The sequence below is a fragment of the Artemia sp. Qi Xiang Cuo genome, chromosome 1 (genome assembly GCF_049724085.1).
Source record: "Artemia sp. Qi Xiang Cuo chromosome 1, ASM4972408v1, whole genome shotgun sequence".
In the NCBI taxonomy this organism is placed as follows: domain Eukaryota; kingdom Metazoa; phylum Arthropoda; class Branchiopoda; order Anostraca; family Artemiidae; genus Artemia; species Artemia sp. Qi Xiang Cuo.
The window spans coordinates 92,355,513-92,380,659 of NC_142794.1; the positions used below are offsets into that span (position 1 = coordinate 92,355,513).

The window sequence follows — 25,147 nt, forward strand, 5'->3', positions numbered from 1 at the left end:
TCTTGGACCTTTGGTTTGATACAATCACCCCTGAGAAAAAACAAAACAAATAAACATCTATTAATAATATTTCTTCTAAAAAAAAAGGAAAAATTCTACACTTTGAAGATTGAAAATTGAAACCTCTATGGTAGGATTATCTGATTTGATGTATCTTATAAAAGGATTTTGAATAAGACTGCTTGTTTTTTCGGGGGGGGGGGGTGTTTCTTCTTTTTTCAAAAATCAGGCAAATTTTCTCAGATATTTGGTTTTTGGTGTGTAACAATAAACTGAAAGAATTTTATATATTTAGAATCAGCATAAAAAGCCAATACTGCCAGATAGCAATTGCCACAAGAATTCCATTTTTAGTTTTGGTGAATATAAACTTTTTACTTCCAGTTTTTTATCACAAACTATGGTACTTAATAAGATTCTTCTGTGACAAAAAAAAAATTGAACATATTTGTTTTGTTTAGTAAAATTGGACAATAAAAAGAAAAAGGGTCAATTTGACAGCTGAATAGTTAAGTTTAAATTTTGTTTTTCTTTCACTATTCTATTTTTTTAATCTATGAACATATAAGGGATTTATGGTTGAGGGGGAGAATTGTCCTGTTATGAAAGATGTACATTTTACATGGCTGGTATACAATGAAAATGTGGTATCTATGTAGGCAGGATGATTTTAGAGTATCTCTACTCCTTCTGTAAACTGGTCTAAGGTGCAGAAAATTGCACAAAAACAAGTCTGCATCTGTTATAATCTACCAAAGCAATAAATCTTTCTGTAATTTTGGTTTGGGTTTGATTTTCTTTCAAGATTAAAGGCACAATCTTGCCAAGAACTCAAGCAACCCACTGGCAGAAAACCATATCAGGATACCCAGATATTGCCTGTTCTCAAATTTGTCTATTAACCCCAGGAGAGGCACTGCCATATACACAAACGAAGGATTACAGGTTAGAGATTTATCTTTTAATCATGATTATTCCCCTTGGGTTGAGAGTGTTTTTGTCGGTATTATCAGTGAGGGAAAACAATTACTGCTAGGTTGTATATATAGAAGCCACAGTTGTCCAGATATCCCTGCGTCTTCCCAAACTCTTACTAAGTTGGCTGAATAAGCCTCCAATAATGATAATTAGAAATTAATTCTTCCTGGTGAACTGAAATTACCGCATGTAATATGGGTTGAGGGATTGAGTTATCTAAAAGCTCTATTGTCAGTAACCTACATTTTGAATACTTGGGTAGCAATAGCTTATATCAGGTAATAGACCAACCGACCCGGTATAAAAAATAACCAAACGCCATCCTTTCAAGATTTGACAATCACTAACAACCCAGGATTGTTAGTTAACACTGAGGTCTTCCCCCCTATTGGTGCCAGCAACCACGTCTGTATATGCCATTACTTACTGCTTAGTCAACAGAAAAATAATTGCACTAAACAAACTTACACCAACTACAGCAAAATCAGAGAGATAATACGGGCAGTAAAATGGGACCTAGTGATTGTCAAGGGAGACATTGAGCTAGCCTGGCAAAATTTTAAGAATACTCTGCTACAAGCTGAGAGGACATGTACTTCGTTTTCATTTGTGAAGGCCCCAAAAACACTGCCACACCTGAACCAGCCTATTAAAAGGGCTATGAACTGTAGGAAGATTTGCACATGCCACTGGGATCGGTTTGCAGGAGCTAGGAATAAACTGAGGCAACTGACTAGACACTTCATAGCTGACTATGAAGATAACTTGGCATTAAACATCAAAGATAACCAAAAGAAGTTCTGGAGACACATATATGCTAAAAATAAGAGTAGAGGAACTATGGCATTCCTGCTCAACCATGAAGGAAAAAACCTGGAAGATCTAGAGAACATTGCAAGTTTGCTAAACAACCAATTTGCAGCCAAATTCTCAGTGGACACCACTGACAAGCCACTGTGCCCTGACCCCACGGTGGTCAAGCACCTTATGCCAAAAATTTACATCAAAATGGACAAGATTAAGAAAAGGCTGAGTAAACTAGACCCCAACAAAGGTAAAGGTCCAGATGGTTTACATCCCAGGCTCCTTAAAGAACTTGCAGATACAGTAGCAGAGCCACTCTGTTTGCTATTCAAGCTGTCTCTTCAGACTAGTAGCCTACCTGCAGATTGGTGGACAGCCATAATTACTCCAACATTCAAGAAAGGATCTAGAACCCAGCCTGAAAACTATTGACCTATTAGCCTGACCTCAGTTGTGGCCAAACTTATTGAAGGGATAGTCAATGATGCAATCATAGCACATATGACCAATGATGGCTTTCTTTTTGGTGGTCAGCATGATTTCAGGAAAGGCATGTCTATCAAAACAAATCTTATACTAGCTTATGAATCTGTAACTGATCTGCTGGAGCAGGGTTTCCCAGTAAACGTGTTACTACTGGATCCAGCTAAGGCCTTTGATAAATTGTCTCGCTGCTACCTGATGATCAAGCTGTTGGTATATCAGACAGATAATGATGTTGCCCAGTGGATTCAAAGCTTCTTATCCAAAAGAACCCAGATTGTTGCTGTATATTATAAAAGAGGTGACCTCATCTACTCCACACCAGTTCATGTTAAGAGTGGTGTCCCCCAAGGGACCAAACTAGGCCCAACACTGTTTAACCTTTATTTAAATGATGGTCCTGAGGTGGTCAAGAATGGCTTGGTACTTTATGCAGACAAATCCAGCAGCCTCTCTCGAAAATTTCCCTCCTCTGCAAGAAGATCTCAACAACCTCTGTCTGTTGGCAACAACCTGGATGCTTGAGTTCAACCCACACAAATGCAAAGTCCTTCATCTTGGTCCAAACAATCCCTGCCATAGTTATCACATCATTGACTCTGCAGGTCACCCATTCAGAGTGCCAAGGAAGAGCATGATCTTGGGGTATTAATTGATGATAAGCTTAAGTTTCATAGTCACTGTCAGAACCAAGCAGCTAAGGCAAACAAGGTCCTTGGTTTGATCAAGCAATCAGTAACAAGTCGCCAACCAAGAGTTATCAAGACGCTTTACACAGCCCTTGTTTGTCCCCATCTGAGTTTGGTATGTTGATTGCCAACCCCCACTTTAAGTGTGACATGGAGATTCTTGAGAAGGTCCAGAGTAGAGCAACCAAGCTCCCTTTTGCGAAAAAAAAATCTCCTAGCAACAACTAGAAAAGCTTGACCTACCTATCCTAATGTACCGTAGAGAGAAAGGAGATGTCATCCTTGCATTTAAGATGATTACCAGTGACTCCATCAAGCCCGTTTTTGATCATAGTGATTACACCAGAATACAAGGAAATCCCATAAAACTGTATCAAAAATTTAGCAGAAAGCACAAGAAGTTCAGCTTCTTCACCAATTGCATTGTTCCATTATGGAATTCACCTAGCAAATCTACCATGTCAGCCAGATCAGTTAAAAGCTTCAAAGTTGGTGTTGACCATGATTAGAGTGGCAAGTCATTGAAGTCATAGTGGGACAAACCAGCACCATGGATTAGGATCTATTAGATGCCACCTGCCCTCTTTAACCCCCAAATATGCCCAGCTGCCAATACATATAGGGAACCCAACATCAAAACCAAACTGTCCTCTAAATATGAAAATTGTCTTAATTGTCCTGTCATTATGAATTGTTTTATGAACTGTTGTCCTGTATATATGTAAATAGTGATAATCCAACTGTGATATGAAGATTATCAAGTCAACATTACCTGGCAACATCAAGAGGTTCTTCAACCTTAGTCACTAGAAGATGCAATTTAAGGTAATTTAAGGTAATAATTAAATATATTATTGACTAAAATAAATTGATCCCTTTGCCAGAAATCCTTGTTGTTTAAAATTTACTGTATTTTGTACCATTTTGCATGCAATTTAAATTACTCTTTTTATTTGAATTTTTCCCTAAAAGTATTTAAAAATAAACTTATTCCTACAAAAAAAAAATATCCTGAAATATATTCCTTATCACCCAACCACCAATGCTATTTTGGCATCTCCCCTCCCCCTGAAAATTTTCTGCTGGCACCCTTGCATAGAACATAGACAAAAGTTAAATGTAATATTGTAATATTGAGGGACAATCCAAAAGGTTCTTGCCTTGCACACAAGCTTGGTAGGAAAATAGCTCAATGCCCATTCTTAAAATCCCTTCCAGAATTCAATTTGACAGAAAAAGGGGAGAGTCCATAAAAATTGACTTTGAAAACAAATATGCAAAAAAAAACCTAAATTCATTGAAACAGAGGAAAAATTCATACAAATAAAAACTGAAAGTGAAAGCACAGGATAAAGGCACCAACAATTCAACAGTGCAATTTTGTAACCACAGTTGAAATTTTTGTTCAAAATAGTATAACTCTGCTTTCCTGTGACTTGGACTGCCATCTATTTAAGCCATTGTTATAATTTAACAACACAAATGTGAAAACTATATCCAATACACCCATATAAGAAAAGAACATTCTTTCAATCAGTTTCCTATTTTTAACACAAAAGAAGCTCCTAGCAATTTTTCAGCTATGTAATGTTCAAACCATCATTACTTGGTTATGTTTCCCAAAAAAAATTAGGATCAGCACCAATGCATCAAGATACATTTGATTGTTACTGAAATGCTGCCACATGGTTTTTTCTTGATAAAATTTAATTAAAATGGCAACAAATATTACATTGTCAAAACTATATTTCAAGTGTCAAAATTTCTTGTTTGATGAAGTGGAACACCAGGTTAACTAAAAAGGTTCCTTCAGTCAAACTCAAATGTAAATATTGCTTCAATCAAGGGATTTCTTTTACAAATATATCATACTAACCTTATTGAAATTTTTGACAGAGAGTAACAAGCACTGTTATAATATAGATGACTGTAAAAACACTGAACATGTAAAACCAATAAGAAATAATTGATATAAGAAATTCCAGGTTCCTCTGACAAAAACACAGTTGCCAAATTTACAGGTGCTTTCTTAACAACAAGAGATTTTGATAATCATTATTTCTACTAATATTTAGAAATAAAAGTTTGAAAAAAAAAACATTAAAGAAGGTTTTTCTTTGAAATTATAGTTTTACTTTCAGATACTAGATTTTGCTATCATCCAAGAAACTGCTGCTTGGTCTCATACCAGCTCCTATTTTAAGAATTTGACTTGTTTGATCACAACATCCTAACTTGTTTTTTACTGATTAACTTTGAAGTAGACTCTCTCTTAGTAAATTTTGTTCAATTCTTTATTTCAAATAGATCCCAAGTTGTTGTAAAACACCAAAATATTTTCTCTGAATCTCTCCTACTTAGTGTAGAATAACTCAAGGAACAACTCTTATATCAAGCAATGATTAATGAAATTGGTGAGGGACTGCCACAAAGATATACATATATAGATGACTTTCTGATCCTTGAAGTATGTCATAGAAATATCAAAAGTAACCCCCTCAAAATCCTAGCTCATGTTTTGGCTGAAGCTAAGAATTTATGTGTGAAATTAAATTCTACTAAGTCAAATATAATCATGATAAACTTCCCAAAATTCTTGAAATCCACTCTGGTTTTCTTAGACCCTATCCTAACCAAAATGCTAGTTTAACATGTTAAACTCCTTGGTGTCATAATCTCTAATAATCTTAAGTGAGACATACATACTTAAAGGATTCTGGACTTTCCAGACAAAGGATAGTCAAAAATAAAATTTTAAGTGGATTACAATATCATATCTTCTTTGAAATGGCCAAATCTTGATGACATTTTCACTGTGAACAATGAAGAAATCTTTGCTTCACTGTTAAAGCTCAAAGGAAGTAGGCCATTCCAAATAGTGTTTCAAGATGCTATTCTTGTAGCATATCTGCAACATAGTGAAAAAAAAGAAAAGAGTCCTGTAATCCAGGTCATGAAATTGCACTCCATATGATTATCTAATTTCATTCCTAAGTATAAAACAATTTTGTCAGTTTTATGCTTTTATTATCTGAATAGTGTTTTATAATTTTGCACATTAAACAAAATTGAGGCACATAGAATGCACAAGGTTCTGCCCACAATCATTCCATAAGTATTTTGACATGTGTCAAATTGGGTTCCAACTGGTGTTGAAAACAGATACTTTTCCTGTTATGTTGAATTTGTAGATGAAAATGCTCTAAAGGGCTGGGCACATGTAGCTGATTTTGGGAACCAATTTCAGCATCAGTGGACAAAAAATAGCAGAATAGAATCATGCAAAATAGCAAAAAAAAGAATCATGGACACAAATAGTCAAGTGGAATTTATTAATATTTGCATGATAGATCTCAGCTTAGTTCTCAGTTTATTTCTTAGCTCAGTAGCAGGGTCTTTCACCACAGACATCTCTGGCTGACTATTTATTTGTATCCCTGTCTTTTTCTGGTGATCATAATGAAAATTGGCACTGATTTTGTAAATTGGTGCTGAATAGGCTACTAGAAAATTTTCAAGCTCAAATCAATGCCAATTTCTTTTAAAACTGGTGCTGATTTAAAAATCAGTTCCCAAAAGCAGCTAGGCTACATGTGCCCAGCCCTTAATTTAGGAAAATTAGGGCTTTGTACCCTTCTATGATAAACTTTACATTTATAATCAAATGGTTAAATTCCTAGATATTTTTCTAATATAGGCCTACTGAAACCCTTCTCAAGCCAAGTCTTTAAATAAGGCCCTCAAGATAAAAATTATTTTTTTATGAAAACTGTTGAATCATTGGTGCCCTTACCTAGTACATTCATCTTAAAAACTGTCCTTGAACAGTCCCAAAAAACTGTTAGCTCATTGACTAAGCCTAGGCCTAATTCAAGCATTAGAGGTAATTCAAAAATAAGAGAATCAGGGATTATCCCTGGCTGTCCATAAGGGCTGAAAATTGAATTTATGAGTAAAACGACTGATAAATCTGGAAAAAGCATAAAGAAGCAGCAAACGGTATGTTCACCTTAGGCTATTTGTAGGTGAATAGCTTGGACTCCTCCAAATTTATCCTTTTATTCTATTTGCATGGTCCCTTTGAAGTATACAAACACGAAACTGATACACCTATCAAATGTATAATTAAAGAATAGCCTAGTTTAAGTAACCTCAATCATTCTTCGAATTTTCCTTTTCCTCTGAGCATTATTTCTTTGTTTTATATGCTATTTCTTCTTATGAAAATATGTACAGTGTTACCCCAGTTCATCATTACAGTTTTTGATGCCATACCCATAGACGTACTATTACTAAAATACTACTCAAAGAGTATGGAAAATTATATTATTTCTCCGCCATCCATACGTAGTAACAAGAAGTCGCAGTCACAAGTAGTCATAATCGAGGTCAAAAGCAGTCGTGCTCAAAGCCACATTTAGTTATAGTCACAGTCGCAAGAAGTCACAAATGTCACAGTCACGTTTCCAAGTAATTACAGTCATAAGCTGCAGTCACAGTCGAAAGTGGTCGCAATAGAAGCCGCAAATGCAACTATTCGAAAATAGCCACAGTCCCCAGTAGACACGATTGCAGCCACAAACAGTTATAGTCGCACGTATTCCCAGCTGCAAGTAGTCACAGTCACAGTTCGAAGTAGTTGCAGTTGTATATGCAAGTAGTTGCATAAAAGTCACAAGTAGTCGCATTTGCAGTCACAGGAGATTTCAATAAAAATTAGTCTCAGTTATAGCCACAAGTGACCGCAGTCCCAAGAAATCGTAGTTACAATCACAGCCACAAGTAGACAAGGCGCGTTCATAATAATAGAAGTAGAATCGATTTTCAGTGAGGTGAATAAGTTGAAGTGTAGTGGAAATCGCATTTGCACTGATCTCCCACCAAAGCTAAATTTTCTACGGAATGAGCTATTGTCTAAGGGAAAGGACATGCGTGATTCGGGTTCGGTTCATCTTACGCGTATTAAACAAAAAGGGAGCAAATTATGGCTCGAGTGTAAAAAGTCTCCGTCTTCACAGTGGGTTAAGATTGAATAGTTACGGTGATTAATAATGATATTCGTTGGGTGATATTATTTTTATTACTTTATGTAATGTTTCTCTGTTCATAGAATCTATTATTTTTTTGTGAGGTTTTTTGTCCCTCTGTAGCTTATTATAAGTTTATTTTCTGTCTTTTTTGTGTGTTTCTATTTATATTAAGTAATTGAGTACAATAATTTTTTCTGTATCCGCATTTCGTCTTACAATGAATAAGTTCTATTTCTTTCACTTGTTTCTATTTATTTTCAAGCAGTTTCTTTTTCTTTCATCATTATTTTCGAGTTCTCGCTGGTTCAGTTGTTTTTCCTACGTTAAGACTCAGACGGTGTGCATTTTGCGAAAGTTTCTGCTAGTCCTGATAATAATTCTGATTATTTACATTGGATGATAATTGTATTAGAGATAGACTGAGAGACCTAGAGTCTAGTCCTTTTGATTTTTCCATTTTCCAGAGTCATGATAAATTTGTGGAAATGATATAAATGATGGCATGCTAAACAATTTTCCAAAACGTAAATATAAATTACCTTCCGAAGTTTCTGATCTTCCCAGTACCGGTATTGTGAGAACAGGTTTTTTAAATTGTAGAGGTTTTTTTAGTTCACAGGATGATCTTATCGATGTAGTTCATAAACTATCTTGTCGTTGGATTCTGTGAGACTTTTCTTACAGACCCGACTCCTCATGTTGCTCTTCCTGGATACCAATTTACTTCCAAAAATCGACTGACAAGGCGCCAAGGTGGTTTAGCAGTATTAGTTAGAGAAGGTATCTCTCTTCGACGCCTTGCAAATCTAAAAGGTTCTCATGAGGAAATACTTTCTGAAGTAATGGTGACTGAAATTGGTCTTGGAAAAAAAGATATAGTTTTTTGCGTAGTATACCGACCTCCTTCTTCTCCAGTCAAGTTTCTCCTTTATAAACTCCATGATTTATTGCATGTACCTCATTTTCAAAACAAAGATATTATCTTTTCTAAAGATTTCAATATTGACCTTCTAGAAGCTTCAAATGAATCTTCTGTCGATTTATTGTCTTCTTAGTTTTCTGCATATCTGCTTCCTACTTGCCTTATACCTACAAGAATTTCACCAAGTTCTGCTTCTTTTGTGGTAAACCTTTCTAATTAACTCAATTTGGAGTTTAGTAAAAATACATTAAGACGCAAATATAAAGTTTCGAAATACCACTTTTTATTAAGATAAAGATACACATCCTGGAATGTGTAAGCTTGGAAGGAACTTGCTCAATAACAAATTTCCTGGCTAAATGCGTCTATGAACCGGAAGGACGTGGTTGGTTTTTCATATATATATACTCAGATTTTTTAGACTAAGAACAGACTCTTTGACTTGCAGGGCAAACCTCTGCCCGTTTATTATCTTGTTAGAAATACATTGGAACAGTTTCGGATTAATTTAAGTGTCTAAGTATCTTACTATATATTATTGTAGTTTTCTGAGACTTGTGGTCTACTTGGGACAGCCAGTCCCAGCAGAAAATATATATCTGGTATTATTATATGTTAACTGAATAAAAGTATTGTGTTACAGACAACCTCGCTAAAATTTACCTTTAGTCCCTCAAACATACCCAGCTGGTACGCCTCATTAGTTCGGTCATAGCCTAAGGCACGCTACCAAATTTTAAACACCTTAGAGACACAGTTTACCTCCCCTATAAAGGGAGAATAAAAGGCATCTACCACTACACCACTTAAATACCATAAGTACCACGTCACCACAACTGGTGGCCGTTGAAAAAACTGAGTCGAGAGGGCTAGATAAAAATAGTAGATTGAAATAAAATGGCTTTACCAGAGGAAAAAATGACTTCTCTATAAACGGTACTTCAAATTGCAAAAATTATACCCGAATACGCGGAAATTTCAGATGTAGATGAGTTTATCGAAAAATTAAAAATTTTCGACGAACTAACAGAATCGTTTGAGGATAAGGTCAAAGAGCAATATGTTGCAGCCAGATTAAAGGGAAGCGCCCTTAAAAATTTTGAGGCAATTAAGGAAAAAGAGCCCAAGGACATCAGTACTCTAATTGAATTTTTTAAAACGAGATTCATAGAGACAAGCATCTCCGAGAGGCTTAGAACAGAGGTAGTAACATTCAATGCCTCAACTAGTATCAGGGAATATGCCGACAAAATTTGTAGATCTGTATGCTTACAATTAGAGAAAAGCGGGAATGACGAGGGTTACCAAAGGGTTACCCAAGGGTTACCTTTTACCCAAGGGTTACCAAATAAGCTATTAAGACTAATATTATCACGGAAACCTGAAAATTTAGAGCAGGGTATAAAACTAGTCGAAACAGAGGTAAAAATTGACGAGGCTATTAAAAAGTTTGATCAGATGTCAATAAATAACACAGGAGCCCAAGAAAAAATAAAATATGAAAGGGGACAGAAGCGGGTGAACTTTGAGGAGCCAAATCGTGAACCAAAAAGGTTCCACAACCTTGAGAGATTAGCAGATAATAACTATAGAAGATATGGGCACCCACCCCCACCAAAGACACATAGTTGGGGAACCAACAATGACAGATCAAAAATATTTAGAAATTATCAGGAAACCCACAAACACTTTAAGAAAAAATTTAATTGCTATTATTGTATCAAACCAAACCACAATGCAGCAGATTGCTGGCATAGAATACGCAAAGAAGGCCAGACGTACAAGACATCAGTTCAGAACGCAGGGGGGCAGAAATTTAGGAAGGCAGGGAACAAATAATACTTGACAAACACCTAATAATATTCCTGAATTTAGGCCTAGGAGGCAAACGGTTAACAATACCCAGGGTGAAAGTAGCAAGGCTGAAGAAAACTGGGATAACCCCAGAAACTTTTGGACAAATAGTGGGCATTTAAACGGAGAAACCAGCCTGTAAGGGTCGACAGAGCTGTTTCCTTACAAAGACCCCTATATAGTTTAGAATGTTGCAATACAAATGCAAATAATAATAGTCTACCTATTTTGTGTTGTTTTAAAATTGAGTGTTTTCAAAATTAACCATGCTTACTAGATACGGGTGCATCAAAATCATTAATTCGAGAGGAAGTTTTTAAGAGGTTTCCTCCTAGTGTAAAAAATCGCGTAAGCAGATGCCAGAATACTATGACATCAGTGACAGGGCACAGGCAGACAATTTTGGGGGAATGTCCATTAAAATTTAGCACAGGGGATAAAGAAATAACAGTAATAGTGATAATATGCAAGTAGCTACCATTTCCTTGTATTCTAGGAGTAGATGCCATCAGGAAATATGGGATAATATGGGAGCCCATATCTGATACAATAACCATAAACCAGGCAAATGAAACTAATAGGCAAATTTGCGTAACAACAGATAAGGACAGTTACGATTCAAATTATAACCTGAAAATAAGCGGAAAATCACAATAGAAGGGGGAACAACAGCTCAAGTTCTAGCGACATTAAATACACGAGAAGGAAAGGTTAAAACATTGGATGCCATGATAGGAGGATACACCCTAAAAGAATACCCCATGGTTTTCGTGGAAAATCAAGTTATTAAAATTGAAAATGGTATCACATACCTAAAACTATCAAATCTAAGTAATAATAAAGTAAAAATGAACCAAATTGAGCTTGGATCAGTGGAAAAGATTTCAAATTCAGAAATCGAATCTCTAAATAGTCCAGAATTAAGGATAAATTTCACTAGCCATGAACAAATATTTTCATTAAAACCGCAGCCACAAGAAAAATATGGAATGTCAAAAACGGATTTTTTGCAAAAATTTGATTGAAAAAATTTACCGGAAAACGTAAAAACCCGGGTGGGAAATATTCTTCAGGACTTTAGATGGACATTTACAGGAAAAAAAACGGATTACAAAATAGGTCACTTAATCACGTACAAAACAACAACACAGGATCCTCTAATTAAAAAGTTACCGTATGAAACACCTTATCATTTAAAACCATGGCTAGATGACCAAATAAAGGAAATGGAACAACAGGGTATAATTAAACAAAGTGTTAGCTATTAGTGTTTTCCGCTAGTAATAGTCAGAAAAAAAGATAACACCTGGAGGTTATGTATAGATTTTAGAGCGCTAAATGTCGTTACGGTAAAAGACGTGATGAAGTTACAAAGAATTGATACGATTTTAGATTCGCTAGGAGGTACAAAATACTACACTAGTTTTGACTTAATAGCAGGATATTGGCAAATAGCTTTAGATCAAGAAACAAAGAATAAGGCAACAGTAATCTTAGACGATGGAAGAACGTTCACATTCGAACGTAGGCCTTTTGGCTTATCATTTTGCCCAAATGGTTTTAGTCAATTAATGAATTTAGTATTAAAAGATAACGAACCAGGAAGGAAAAAAGATACCTTGGCTTATTTAGATGATTTAATTTTGTTTAATGAAGACCTGGAAGACCAATTGGTCGGACTCATAAAAACACTGGAAAAATTTGAAAAATCAGGCTTAAAACTAAAACCAGAAAAGTTAAAAATAATAGTACGAAAATTAGTTTTTTTTGTACATCTGATAACCCAAGGTACTATTTCACCAAATCCAAAAAATTTAGTCATAGAAAATTTACAGCCTCCTAAAGATAAAAAAGCTGCAGATCAGTTTGTGGTTTGTTAAGCTATTTCAGACGATATATTAAAAATTATGCCACAATAGCACAACCTTTGACAAACCTTTTGAAAAAATTAGGTAAATTCGAATGTCCAGCGGACGCAAAACAAGCACTGGATGAAATAAAAGGGCAATTATTACAGGCACCAATACTTAAACTACCAGATTTGTGACAAGACTTCTGTTTACAAACAGATGCTTCGGGGTACGGTATTGGAGCCATACTTTTAAAAATAAATTCAGAAGGAGTAGAATCAATAGTCCAATACGTCAGCAGGTCACTGACGGAGGCAGAAAAAAAATATTCGACGGTTGAAAGAAGATGCCTCGCGGTTGTAGTTTTTACAGATTATTTTCGACAATCTTTGCTTTGAAAAAAATTCATTTTACGCGTAGACCAAAAATCCCTAATTTGGCTACATACGATGCAAAATACTTCAGCACGACTGACACGGTGGATACTACGTCTGCAAGCATATTCATTTACCCCAATATATATATAAAGGGCCGTACAAACATTTTACCAGACTATTTGTCACGAAATCCTGATACGGAAGGAAATTTGATAACAACCATCCAGATCGAATTGGAGGGGCTAGAAATACTATCTAATGAAAATATTTCGAATCATCAGGATAAAGATGATTTTTGTTTAGCGATGAAATCCTTTTTGTCAAAAGGAACGGAACTGCCAGAGCACTTTATAAATTTTTTGAAGGACTTGGATAATTTTGATCTTGATGAAAGTAAAAATCTTTTGGTAAGATATTACAGAGCATCACAAGAATATAGAAAAAATGACTTAAAAGTTATTCCAGTAATTCCAAAATCGCTGGATGGAGAAATTTAACAGATGGTACACACAACTAATGGGTGTCACATTGGAGAAGCGAAAACTATTGGGAGAATAAAAGGAAATTTTTATTTTCCAAGAATGTACTCAAAAGTAAAAGCTTTCATACAAAGCTGCCAAGAGTGTGCCAAACAAAAGTCGCCACCAAAGACCCTTTGAGCGAAATTAGGTCTCTAACCCACCCCTTCAGGGGTAGGAGAATTAATGTCAACAGACATTTGGGGAACAGGAGGAAGTTTACCAGTTTCCAGGAAAGGAAACAGGTGGGTACTAACCGTAGTTGACCACTTTAAGTCATACTTATACGCTTTTCTAATTAAAGACGAAAAGACAAAAACCATTGCGAAAGTTTTGGTCCACCGCCTCTTTTTGTACCAAAGAATTTTTCCTAGAGTTTTACTTAGTGACAATAGGCCATGTTTTCGAGCCAAATTATTAGACGAAATTACGGAATATCTGGGGTTGAAACGATGGTTTACCTCGTCTTATAAGGCATCAGCTAACGGAAAGGTTGAACGCAAACATAGGGAATTAGCTTACATGCTGGGGTTACATGCAAGAGAAGAAAAGGAAACTTAGGTTGATCATTTACCATTCATAGTCTTATGGCTTTTACCATTAAAGTCTTACGGCAATAAATACGGCTTTTTCACGTTCTTTAAAAGAAACGCCATTTTTTTTACAACATCTAAGAGATCCCAGAATTTGTTTAGATGAAATACAAAGTGATATAATATATTACAACCTAGACCAATATAAGCAAGAAATGGTGATGCGAATGAAAAAAGCTATGGAACAAGTTAAAGACAATTTGGAAGATATGAAAACTGAACAAGAAGAAAAACATGACAGAACGAGCAAAAATAAGACAAATTATTGTTTAGGAGACTTGATGTACGTATACAAAACTAACCTGGAAGGGACAAAAAAGTTAAAACCCAAATAGAATGGGCCCTACAGGATTATAAAGATTACACCGAATAACTTTACATATGTTTTAAAGCATCAGTTTAATGAAAAGGAAGAAGTAGTACACCATAATAGAATGAAATAGGGTTTTTTTTCAAAACCTTGGAAATTAGAACCTTTTCCTTTAGGTAAAAAATTATAGGGAACAGTTACACAGGCATCTTCCAGAAGACCAAATGAATCTTTTGACCCTTTTAACGACCGCAAAGGTTGGGAGGAGTAGAAGGAGTATTTAGCCCACTCTTGACTAAAAACTCTCCACAACAAACAAGAGAAAAAGGGAAATATTCGATGGTCATCAAATACTAGGGATTAAGATCCTCAAACACAGCCTAATGGTTTAAAACATGATAAACCAAAGGTGAAATCCAAAGAGGAAGAACAATTAGACAAGGAACCTACAGTCTTAACACAAAAATGGCTTCTGGAACAAACACCATCTACCAGACGCGAGCTAACAGAATGTGACACCGATAATTCTTCTACAGAAATAGATATAACTAAACCTGGGCCATCGTTAAGAAAAACCTTCTGAAGAGAGAAATTATGGAGAAAAGTAAAGAAAACCGAAGGACAGTAACAAGTTCCTTCGTCAGCAGCACAAATAGCTCAATCACTTATGAAAAAGGCCAAACATCATGAAAAACAAAGATTAAAGATATTTGACGAGGTAACAAAACCACGCTCGAATTCAGAGCCTTAAAGAGACGAAAGGAAATAAAGAGACGAAAGGAAAAAAAACGCTACAACATTTTCCCCCGCAGGGCTCCATGGCCCGGAAAAGCAGAGAGAAAAAAAGAAAAAAAACACACCTAAATATCAGTAATACTGATGACAAACTGTCGCCCACCACTCAAAATCAGCCGAAACCAAGCCAGGTGAGATGCTGCACACATGGTAAACACCACTCATAACAAAATATCAAACTCGGCCCAGAGACGTCCACCCCATCATAAAAAAAGATCTTAACATAATAAAAATAACAATATTACTATAAACAACTTAAAAAAAAAAAAAAAAAAAAAAAAAATTTTAAAAATAATTCATCAAGACATTAAAATATCATTTACAGTTCTTCTGAAGGTACCAAACGAGTACCATTTTCGAACTGATTCAGGTAGGGTATTTCATACCATATGACATGCGGTCAGCGGATTAAAATCTGACCTCACTGATGGAGTAAATGGAATGGTAATGTTGCTTGAATTACGAAGATGATACGTAGACTGATCAGTGACGAAAGATGGAGTAGCTCTTAGGGCCGCAGGAGCATCCCCATGGAGTTGAAGAAAAGTGAAAGACGCACACGACAAAATGTAAAGTGACTGCAAATCAAGTAATGGCTTAGGTGCAGAACAATTTGTTTCCTGTATAAGGCTCCTTGCTTTATCATATATCTTAGACAGTGGTTTCAAAAGAGAATAAAAAGTTGACATCCACATCGTATGGCAATAAGAGACGTAAGACTGGACTAAGCAATGAAACAGAATTCTTAGAATCGATCCAGGAAAGATATGTATTGGATGTGTGGGTATCGCTGGCACCACTTATTGGAGGTTTAACGTACGGCGGTCACCACTTTTAAAGGCAAAAATGGCGCAAAGAGTTGCTATGCCACTTGCTGGAGGGGGACATCCCTCGTCGGCCCAAAATAGTGGGATTTCCACGGTTACTCCAACGGTTCCGTATATACAAGCAAGATCGGATGGTCTAGGGCCACATTTAAAGCCAAGGTTTACCGATAAGATTTCTAACTATCTCTTTAGACTCGAACTAAGCTGAAAAGTTAAAAGAGTACATAGTATAAAAAAGTCTTACTGTATTCACTTCACGCTGTATAAGAACTGAACTTAAAAAGGGAATTCTTTCTCCCAGCCCGCTCCGCTAGCCGCGTGTCTATGACATGGGGTACGGGGTGGTAAATGAATTTTTCCAGCCAATCCTAGGACTTACTAACTTACTGGTTAACCTCCCTAACTGCACAATTTCTTACCTCGTGGTCTATTAAGCAACTACGCAATTAAGAGGACCAAAAATGAGGTCACAAAATAAAAGGAAAATTAATATTTATTACTCGGGGAAGGAAAATAATTAAGGGGCCAAAAGAAAGGAATCTGGGAGGGACATTTATCTGAACAAACTGGGACTAAGGGTTCCAACACCTCCCTCCTAAGATAAATGGCCCGCATCTCCAGTGGATTGGCTGGAAAATCAGACATAGAATAAATAACATCAAACTTAAAATCACTAAACTTGTTTATCTTCTCTTCTACCAATGCCTGTGCTTCCACCGCTTGGCTCTGGATCGGTCGTCCTCAACACGTCTCTACTGTAGGACCACCATGGTCTAGATCATCTGACATCCGCATTTGGTTTTCAAAGTTGAAGTCCCCAAGATTCGTAGAGATTCATTGTGCACAGCGCAATCAAAAACAAAAATTTTCTTGCTCTCACGAATTTACATTTGAGAGGAGCAGAGAATCAGTTCCTGGCACTTTCGATGATGCCAGCCATCGTGAAAAATTGGATGCACTAGCCTCTTAATTTCCATCTGTGGAAACAACCCCACATCTCAATAAAAAAGTAAATTGCCCCTTGGCATAATTTCAAACAGTCTAAGGCTAAAAATACACAGGCCTCTGAAAACGAAAGGAGTTCAGGAAAATGAAGTAAGAATCTGAGGGAACCTTGAATCGCTTTTTTCTGGGTCTTGTCCCCTAAAATAATTGAATGAATAATGCTCGGCGATGAGGGATGAAGATAATATTGAAGACTGGAAAGACAAGGCTTCAGTAAAGGGATCACCACTTGTCCGCCAATTGTGCATTGAGGAAAGGGGCTATCTTTCACATCTTCCCGCAGGGGATCTTCCCCAAGGGATTCCTCCCCCTCATAAAGGAAGAAAACCCTCTTTTGAGTTAATAAAATCATTCTCAGATTTCTTCCCATTTTTTTTCAATCCAACCCACAATTCAGTATCTCCCAATCTTTCCGTAACTCGTTGTTGACAAGTCAATCCTATGTCATGGGTCTTGTCCTCCCTCCTAAGTTTTTTCGTCTTATCATAATTTCGTAATTTTCCCAGTGGCTCTTGGACCTCTTTGTCCCCCCTATTATTTATGTCATCTAGGCACAGCCCATCCAACATTTTTTTAATTTTTCGCCACTGGAGACTGAATCTCCAAATTTTTGCTCTTTTGTACGCTTCTCTTTTCATCTCTACTTTTTTCAGTTTTTTCATTCGCACAAAATAATAAATCATCGTTAAATCTGATTTGGACTCCAGTGTCCACCATCTTTGACTGCATTTCTTCATTGTAGCTCCGTTTAATATCTCTTTTCTCCCTCTTAGTTTTTTTTTTATAGTAGCATTAATTAAATCATCATGAAATCTGAATTTGACTCTAGTGTCCATCTTCGACTGCCTTTCTTTATTGTAGTTCTGCTTAATATCTTTCTTCTCTCTTTTAGTCTTCTTTATTCTTACCGCAGCAACAAATATTTCGTCATCAAATGGGAACTGAACTCCGACATTTGGTTTTTCATATTCTACTAAAATTTTTCGAATTTCCCGAGGAAAAGCACGTACAATAAATTTCGTCTCATTTTTCTTTGGTACAATCAGTTTTTCATTTTGGCCTATACTCTTTAGCGACTCATATTCATTAAAAGTGTTTTCAAGTTTTCCATTTTCTGGAAATTTTCCCGAAAAATCATTCTCGCGCGTCTTTTTTTCAATATCTTGTGGTCTTTTTACTTCCGCATCCCATGTTTGTGGATTATCAACATTTTGAACCCGAGTATCAAGTATTTTGTTTTTTCGACAGGGCGGCACAGCCTCCCAATTTGCTTTATGGGCCGGTACACCTCCCCGCCTTGTCAACGAAGTAGCATATTTTCCCGTAAAAGTGTTTAATGTCTGGTAATTTTCTTTTTCTAGCCATTGATTCTTGGACAAATTATTATGGCTATCTGACAGCCTAGAAGTTAGTTGTGATAAAATCTCACTTTCTGGAATTCCCCAGCGGGCTTCTCTTAGACCCATCATGGTTCTTTTAAACTCCTGGTGATATCTTTCTTCTGTCTCTCTTTATATTTTATCTTTCTCCTTTTTTCGTTCTCTGTCTAATCTATTAGCCTCTTCCTTTTTTCTCTAGCTCTTCTTTCTTCCTTTATTAAATTTACTATTTGTTGTTCCATATCTATTTGAGTACTCTTTCGTGAGCCCCTGCTGGATCTCGATTTAACACTGCTCTTTCTACTCGGACTACTTTGATTCCGTCTGTCATTATTTCTTCTTAATTCATTTTCTGAATCTGTTCGTTCTCTATCCGTATTGTCTCTTTCCCGCAACTCCCCTTCATTTGGCACAGCCTCTGAGGGATGAGTTCGTCTTGTTTTTTTCACATATTATTTCTTCCTTGTTTACTTCGTACCCCCTCATTTTACCGCGTATAATTCTTTCCGATTATAATATCTCTTATTCAATTAGTCAATTTTAGCAAGTTCAACATTTTTTCAAAAAACCGAAATGTCTAGACTTCATTAGGGAATAACGACTTCTTTCACAACAAGCACTTTTACGCGAGTGAAATATATCTCCGAAAAACCAATTAACAGGGGTTGGACGAGAAAATAGACTGAAAAACCGCGCAAATATTCCACTAGTGAATTAGCTGGACTAAACTCAAACAGGGGAACTACCCTGGACCACAAATCGCGTATCCCTCCTGGATACTCGTATTCCAAATATAATCTCCTCCTGGGCAGATTACTCAATAGGACAGGTGCCTCCTACCTTCCTTGTCCAATGTGCGCACAAACTGACAAATTCTCTTAATTTGCCGTCCTCAATACTCTTACAACCTTCGTCACTGAAGATTACATCGAAGTCCGCCAATTCACTCATATACTAACTCAACTTTCAACGTTTTCTTATGTGTCCTTAAACCCTGTAATATTTTTAAATACGGAGATTCCCCCACTGTAAACTCAACTCATTAATTTCACGTTATTATTTTTTATTTTTGTCTAACAAGGCACACAGCCCATTATAGCGCTTCATAATTCTATTAATTGATTGCGTATTTTTGTCTTTTTATATATTACCAAGATAGGCTACTTTCTAGGCCAAATTAACCCGTCTCTTCGAAAACTCGGAATTCTTTTATTATCAGATTTACTGATAAGACCTTAAATTGCTGCCACCACTTATTAGATGCGTGGGTACCGCTGGCACAACTTATTGGAGGATTAACGTACGGGGGTCACCACTTTTAAAGGCAAAAATGGCGCAAAGAGTTGTTATGCCACTTGCTGGAGGGGGAGATCCCTCGTCGGCCCAAAATAGTGGGATTTCCGCGGTTAGTCCAACAGTTCCGTATATACTAGCGTGATCGGATGGTCTAGGGACACATTTAAAGCAAAGGTTTACCGATAAGATTTCTAACTATCTCTTTAGACTCGACCTAAGCTTAAAAGTTAAAAGAGTACATAGTATAAAAAGTCTTACTGTATTCACTTCACGCTGTATAAGAACTGAACTTAAAAAGGGAATTCTTTCTCCCAGCCCGCTCCGCTAGCCGCGTGCTGCCACATGGGGTACGGGGTGGTAAATGAATTTTTCCAGCCAATCCTAGGACTTACTAACTTACAGGTCAACCTCCCTAACTGCGCAATTTATTACCTCGTGGTCTATTAAGCAACTACGCAATTAAGAGGGCCAAAAGTGGCGTCACAAAATAAAAGGAAAATTAATATTTATTACTCGGGGAAGGAAAATAATTAAGGGGCCAAAAGAAAGGAATCTGGGGGGACATTTATCTGAACAAACTGGGACCAAGGGTTCCAACCATATGTTTAAGCTTTCTCAAAATTCCAAGACTCCTGGAGATCTTCAATTTAATTAGACCGATATGATTCTTTAAAGAAAGATTTTCATCCAGAAGAATACCTAGAAATCGGACGGACCGATCCTTAGGTCTACTAAGAGAACCCCTAGACAGATGGATTTCAGATAACTGAGGGCAAGCCTGAGAAATACGTGAGAAAATTAGAAAACTCGACTTAGCAACATTTAGGACCAGGTAGTTAGCATCAAACCAAAGTATAACTCTATCAAAAAGGTCCACTAGTTTGGGATGTATCTCAGGCTCCGTTCTTACTGCAGTACCAAGGGTACTGTCATCCACGAATGCGACAAGAGTGTCCTCATCCTGTGAAGGCGATTCTGACTGTTGATCATTAAATAATTCAGGATGACATAGCCGACAGCAGACTGTAGGTTTCTGTCTCGTAACCACCACTATAAGGTCAATAACATAAATCAAAATAGAAGCGGCCCAAGAACAGAGCCTTGAGGGACACCAAACGCGACTTCAGACGAAGAACGGAAAAGAGAATCTACGGAAATAGTTCTACCTGAAAAGTAAGAATCAAACCAGGCATGAGTATGGCCTCTTACACCATAATGTGATAGCTTAAAAAGCAGAATCCCACTGGTTAAAGAATCGAAAGCTTTACGGACGTCAAGAAATATAGCAGCAGGAATCAAACCAGAGTCAAGCGCCGAGTGGAGAAAGTTTAAAAGAGTTGCACATGCATGCTCAGTTGAATGCTGCGCTCGGAAACCAAACTAAAAATCATGAAAGAAATTTTTTGCCTCTAAAAAAGAAAGTAGAAGGGAAAGCATGGCCTTTTCAAAAATCTTGCTAAAAACAGACAGCAACGATATAGGCCGATAAATAGCTGGATCATTCCTTGGTCCGCCTTTATATAAAAAGATGACTCTAGCTCGCTTGAGAGAACTGGGGAAGACCCCATTTTCAAAAGATAGATTCACAAGCTTTGTCAAACGAGGGATAATCGAAGGAAAAATGAACTTGACTACCTTCGTAGAAATGCAATCAGGGCCAGACGACGATGAACCTTTCAAACTATTAGCAATCCTTGCTATTTCAACCACAGAAACAGGATCCAACGCCATTGACTTGAGACAGGGCGGACCAAGATAAGATTTATAATCGGGTAGTGACGGCGAAGAACTAACTGAAGAAGCAGTAGTTTTCCCAATATTAGCAAAATATGAAGTAAATGCTTCTTGAACAGACAGCTCACTCTCAACAACGACACCATCAACCAAAAGACTTGAAGAGACAGAAGAAGTACGAGAAGAAGGCTTAAGGACAGAATTGATCACCTGCCAGGTTTTTCGAATATCCTTTCCACATTCTGAAAATTTATTTGAATAATAGAGGGATTTAGCCTTCCGGCACAAAGAGTTATAAACATTCCTGTAGCGTTTGAATAGCTGAAGACGTGCAGCACTCGAAGATGGCTTTGCTGACTTATAAGCTTTCCAAAGGTTATTTTTCCTTCTCCAACTCCTAAGAAGGCCAGGGGTCATCCATGGGTTTAGAGGAATAGACCTTTTTGACCTAGAATTAGAAGGGGACGCAGCACATACATCAATAATAGACACTTTCACAAACTCATAAAAAGAATCAAACTGTGAACAAAAATCTAACTCCTCATCAATAATATTCCATGAGTTATCAGCTAACCGAGATCTGAGGAGGGTCACTTCATTTGGACCAAACCTAAAAAAAAGACGAACCAGAAGCTGGGATATTCCTACTCATCAACTCTACAAAACCGAAAGTAGAAAACACAGGAAAATGATCTGAAATGACACTCACGGCTACTGAGTTCTTAATCAAATTGAGAGAAGAGAAAATATTATCGATCAAAGATGTTGTAGTCTCAGTTAGACGTGTCGGGATGCAGGCTGTTGGAAGAGTTCCGGCAGCAAGTATTGTTGAAAGAAAATCCACCGTCGTAGAGGACGCCATATCATTCAGGTCCAGGTTGAAGTCTCCCATTAATATAAGTTCGCAAGGACGTCTCCGTATTAAATCCAAAAGTTCATCAAGGATCTGAAGAAAAGAAGGGACGGATCCACTCGGAGATTGATAAATATTACCTACGATCAGAGCCTTGCCATGTAATTTAATATCAATAAACAAGGATTCAAAGACGCATTCTTCATTCCTCGATAAATCAGATCGAACGGAATAGGGAGGATCATCAGATATATACAATGCGTGACCACCTTTTGCTAACCTTCGACGATTTAGTCACTGCATTTTATAACCAGGTATATCTAGAAGCATTTCATTATGTGAGTCCAAGAAAGTCTCACATAATCCAATAATATCCGGTTGCCCATCAGAAACTATCTGTCTCAACTGATCAATTCACGAACATAAACCTGAGTGTTGAGATGAAGCACCGAAAAATGATCATCTCGTTTGAAGTCCTCCTTTAAATTAGAAACATACTTACTACTAACAGAAGGCGAAAAATTTACAGAATTTCTTTTATCTTGACCTACAGAATTATTAACAATACTCAAAATATCAAGTGGGTTACTTTGCAATAGAAGTGAATGCCTATCCAAGGAGCAAACATCCGCGGGGCCTGAGTTAGAAAAATTCATAATACTTACAGATATGGTTAATCAAACTTGCGCCACAACTTCCCCAGCCCGGAATCGGCGAAACAATGATAAGTGGACAGCAACTTGGCAAACTGAACGAACTCAACTTTTGTTAATGCGAAAACTGAAAAAGAAACAAAGGCCAAAAATAATGAAACTCAAGAAAAACAAAAATGACAAAAAAAAGAGGAAACATTATGACATAAGAACAATTACGGGAGAATAATAATAAAAAAAACGATCACAAGACAAAATCAAGATGAAAAGAAAAAACAAATAATTATTCGTCATCATCAACAAATGGAACCACAGACGGAGGTAAAGCACTAGAGATAGAAGCCGAAAAACTAAAGGGATCATAGCACGAATCATCAAGACGGGACCATTTTTTAGATTTGGCCGTCTTTTTCTCTTCAAAATACACATTAATTCCTTTCACCATTATTCGCGTTTCAGCAACCTTCACTGAATGGTCAGACGAGGTGCGAAGACTATAACCGTAGGCAAGGAGCTCTTTTCGGCGTCGTGCCAAATCTCGCGGAAGGTCAGAACTAACACTCTTTCCGGAACCTTTCAGTTTTCCACAGTTTTTCATAATCTCATCTTTATCCGACATGTTAGCTAATGACACGAAAATTAACCCTAGTTTGCTCGCAGGTTTGGTTGCTCTAGTGTTAACACCAGATTGCTTATTTGCATTGCATCGGTAGCACTTAACAATCTGTAACGAAATTACATTTGCTACTCCAATCTCACTGAACAGTTTACGAGCAGCAGTCTCAGGATATACACCTTGAACAATCGGTATACCGTGTAAAATAATGTTCTGCCTCTTTGAAACCAATTCCGCTTGAAGACACGACTTTTTCAAGTTAATCACTTTTGATTTAAGTACAGAATTCTCTTGCTTTAGATCCGAGTTTTCCTTACCTCGAGCAAAAATTCCATTCTCAAGGCTGGGAATTTCATCCATGAGTTCTCTGTGCTTTTGGTCAAAATGCGCCAACGTGAGAGAAATCTTAACCCTAATCAATAATCTCCCGCAATTGCTTATTAAATTAAATCAAAATTCCATGAAACGAAGACTTACTGGCAAGGGCCCCGTATTACTGATTATTAACCAGAGGGGCCCGCTTTCAAACAGCACAAAATCAGCAATCCTTGAAAAGAATCCACTGCAAGCGTACAATCTCCGCACTGAATGAGTCTTTTTCGTAATCCAAAATCAATCCACTATCTTTCGGTCGTTTCAAAGCAAAATTACTGTCCTACCTTGAGGCTATTGCAATAACTATACTCTCTTTGATTTTCACTGCTTGAGTGCTGAATGAATAATCTTTCAAATTTCTGCTTAACAAAATCCACTTAAGTCACAATAGACGTGGTAGTTCGCATGGGTTAATGTAATAAACCATATGATAAACAATAATTTTCTGGAATGTTTTCTTTAATTACGTGAGATCAATTCAGTTGAATCAGCTAGGTCAATAAAGTTTTAATAGACTTTCTGAAAGTTATAGTTTGTTTGCCGTAATTATATTTAATTGGCCGTATTGTATATTGTCATAATCAATCACTCACTCTCTCATACGATTCTTATTTCCTAACGCAAAAGTCACTTGCGCGTCAAAGCCTTTTCCGTAATCCAAAATCAGTTCACTATCATTCGGTCGTTTCAAAGCAAAATTACTGTCATACCTTGAGGCTATTGCAAAAACTATAATCCGTTTGAAGTTCACTGCTTGAGCGCTGAATGAATACTGGAATACTGAATGAATTGGAAGCTAGCAAATTTGGAGTTGAGCTCAATCACTGCTGGTCTCCGTTGTTAAGTACATGCAATGCATCTACTGACTTTTGATTATCTGAGGTGGCAACTCCAGTCGAATTTGAAAAAAATTGCTTTAAAAGAAATTTAAAAATAATATTAGTAAGAAAAACAGCAAGAGTTTACATTAAGTGCACTACATGTATAAGCTAACTGTAATCTTGTTATAATTAGTTATAGTCTAATATATTAATTTTATTATTGATTAGAAAAGGTAAAAAGAAAAAAAAATTAAGATAATAATTAAGCGCTATAACGATTTAAGCGAAAATTAGAATAATGTTAGAAAGCAAAAAAGGTGCTAGGTAAAAGAAACGAAAAGCAATATAAAAATAAATTATAACTGAAAAATTTACCAGAGGTAAA

At 36.7% G+C, this 25,147-nt stretch overlaps 1 protein-coding gene across 1 annotated transcript in view; it reads right to left on the reverse strand.

The window, feature by feature from the left end:
• The window catches only part of LOC148956923 (neuropathy target esterase sws-like), a 142,241-nt gene extending 135,022 nt beyond the window's left edge, over positions 1-7,219 (reverse strand). The window contains 1 exon segment of the mRNA XM_089087769.1: positions 7,106-7,219. Within this exon segment, the coding sequence (XP_088943895.1) occupies positions 7,106-7,114 (9 nt within the window). The 5' untranslated portion in view covers positions 7,115-7,219.
• Positions 7,220-25,147: the final 17,928 nt, after the last annotated feature.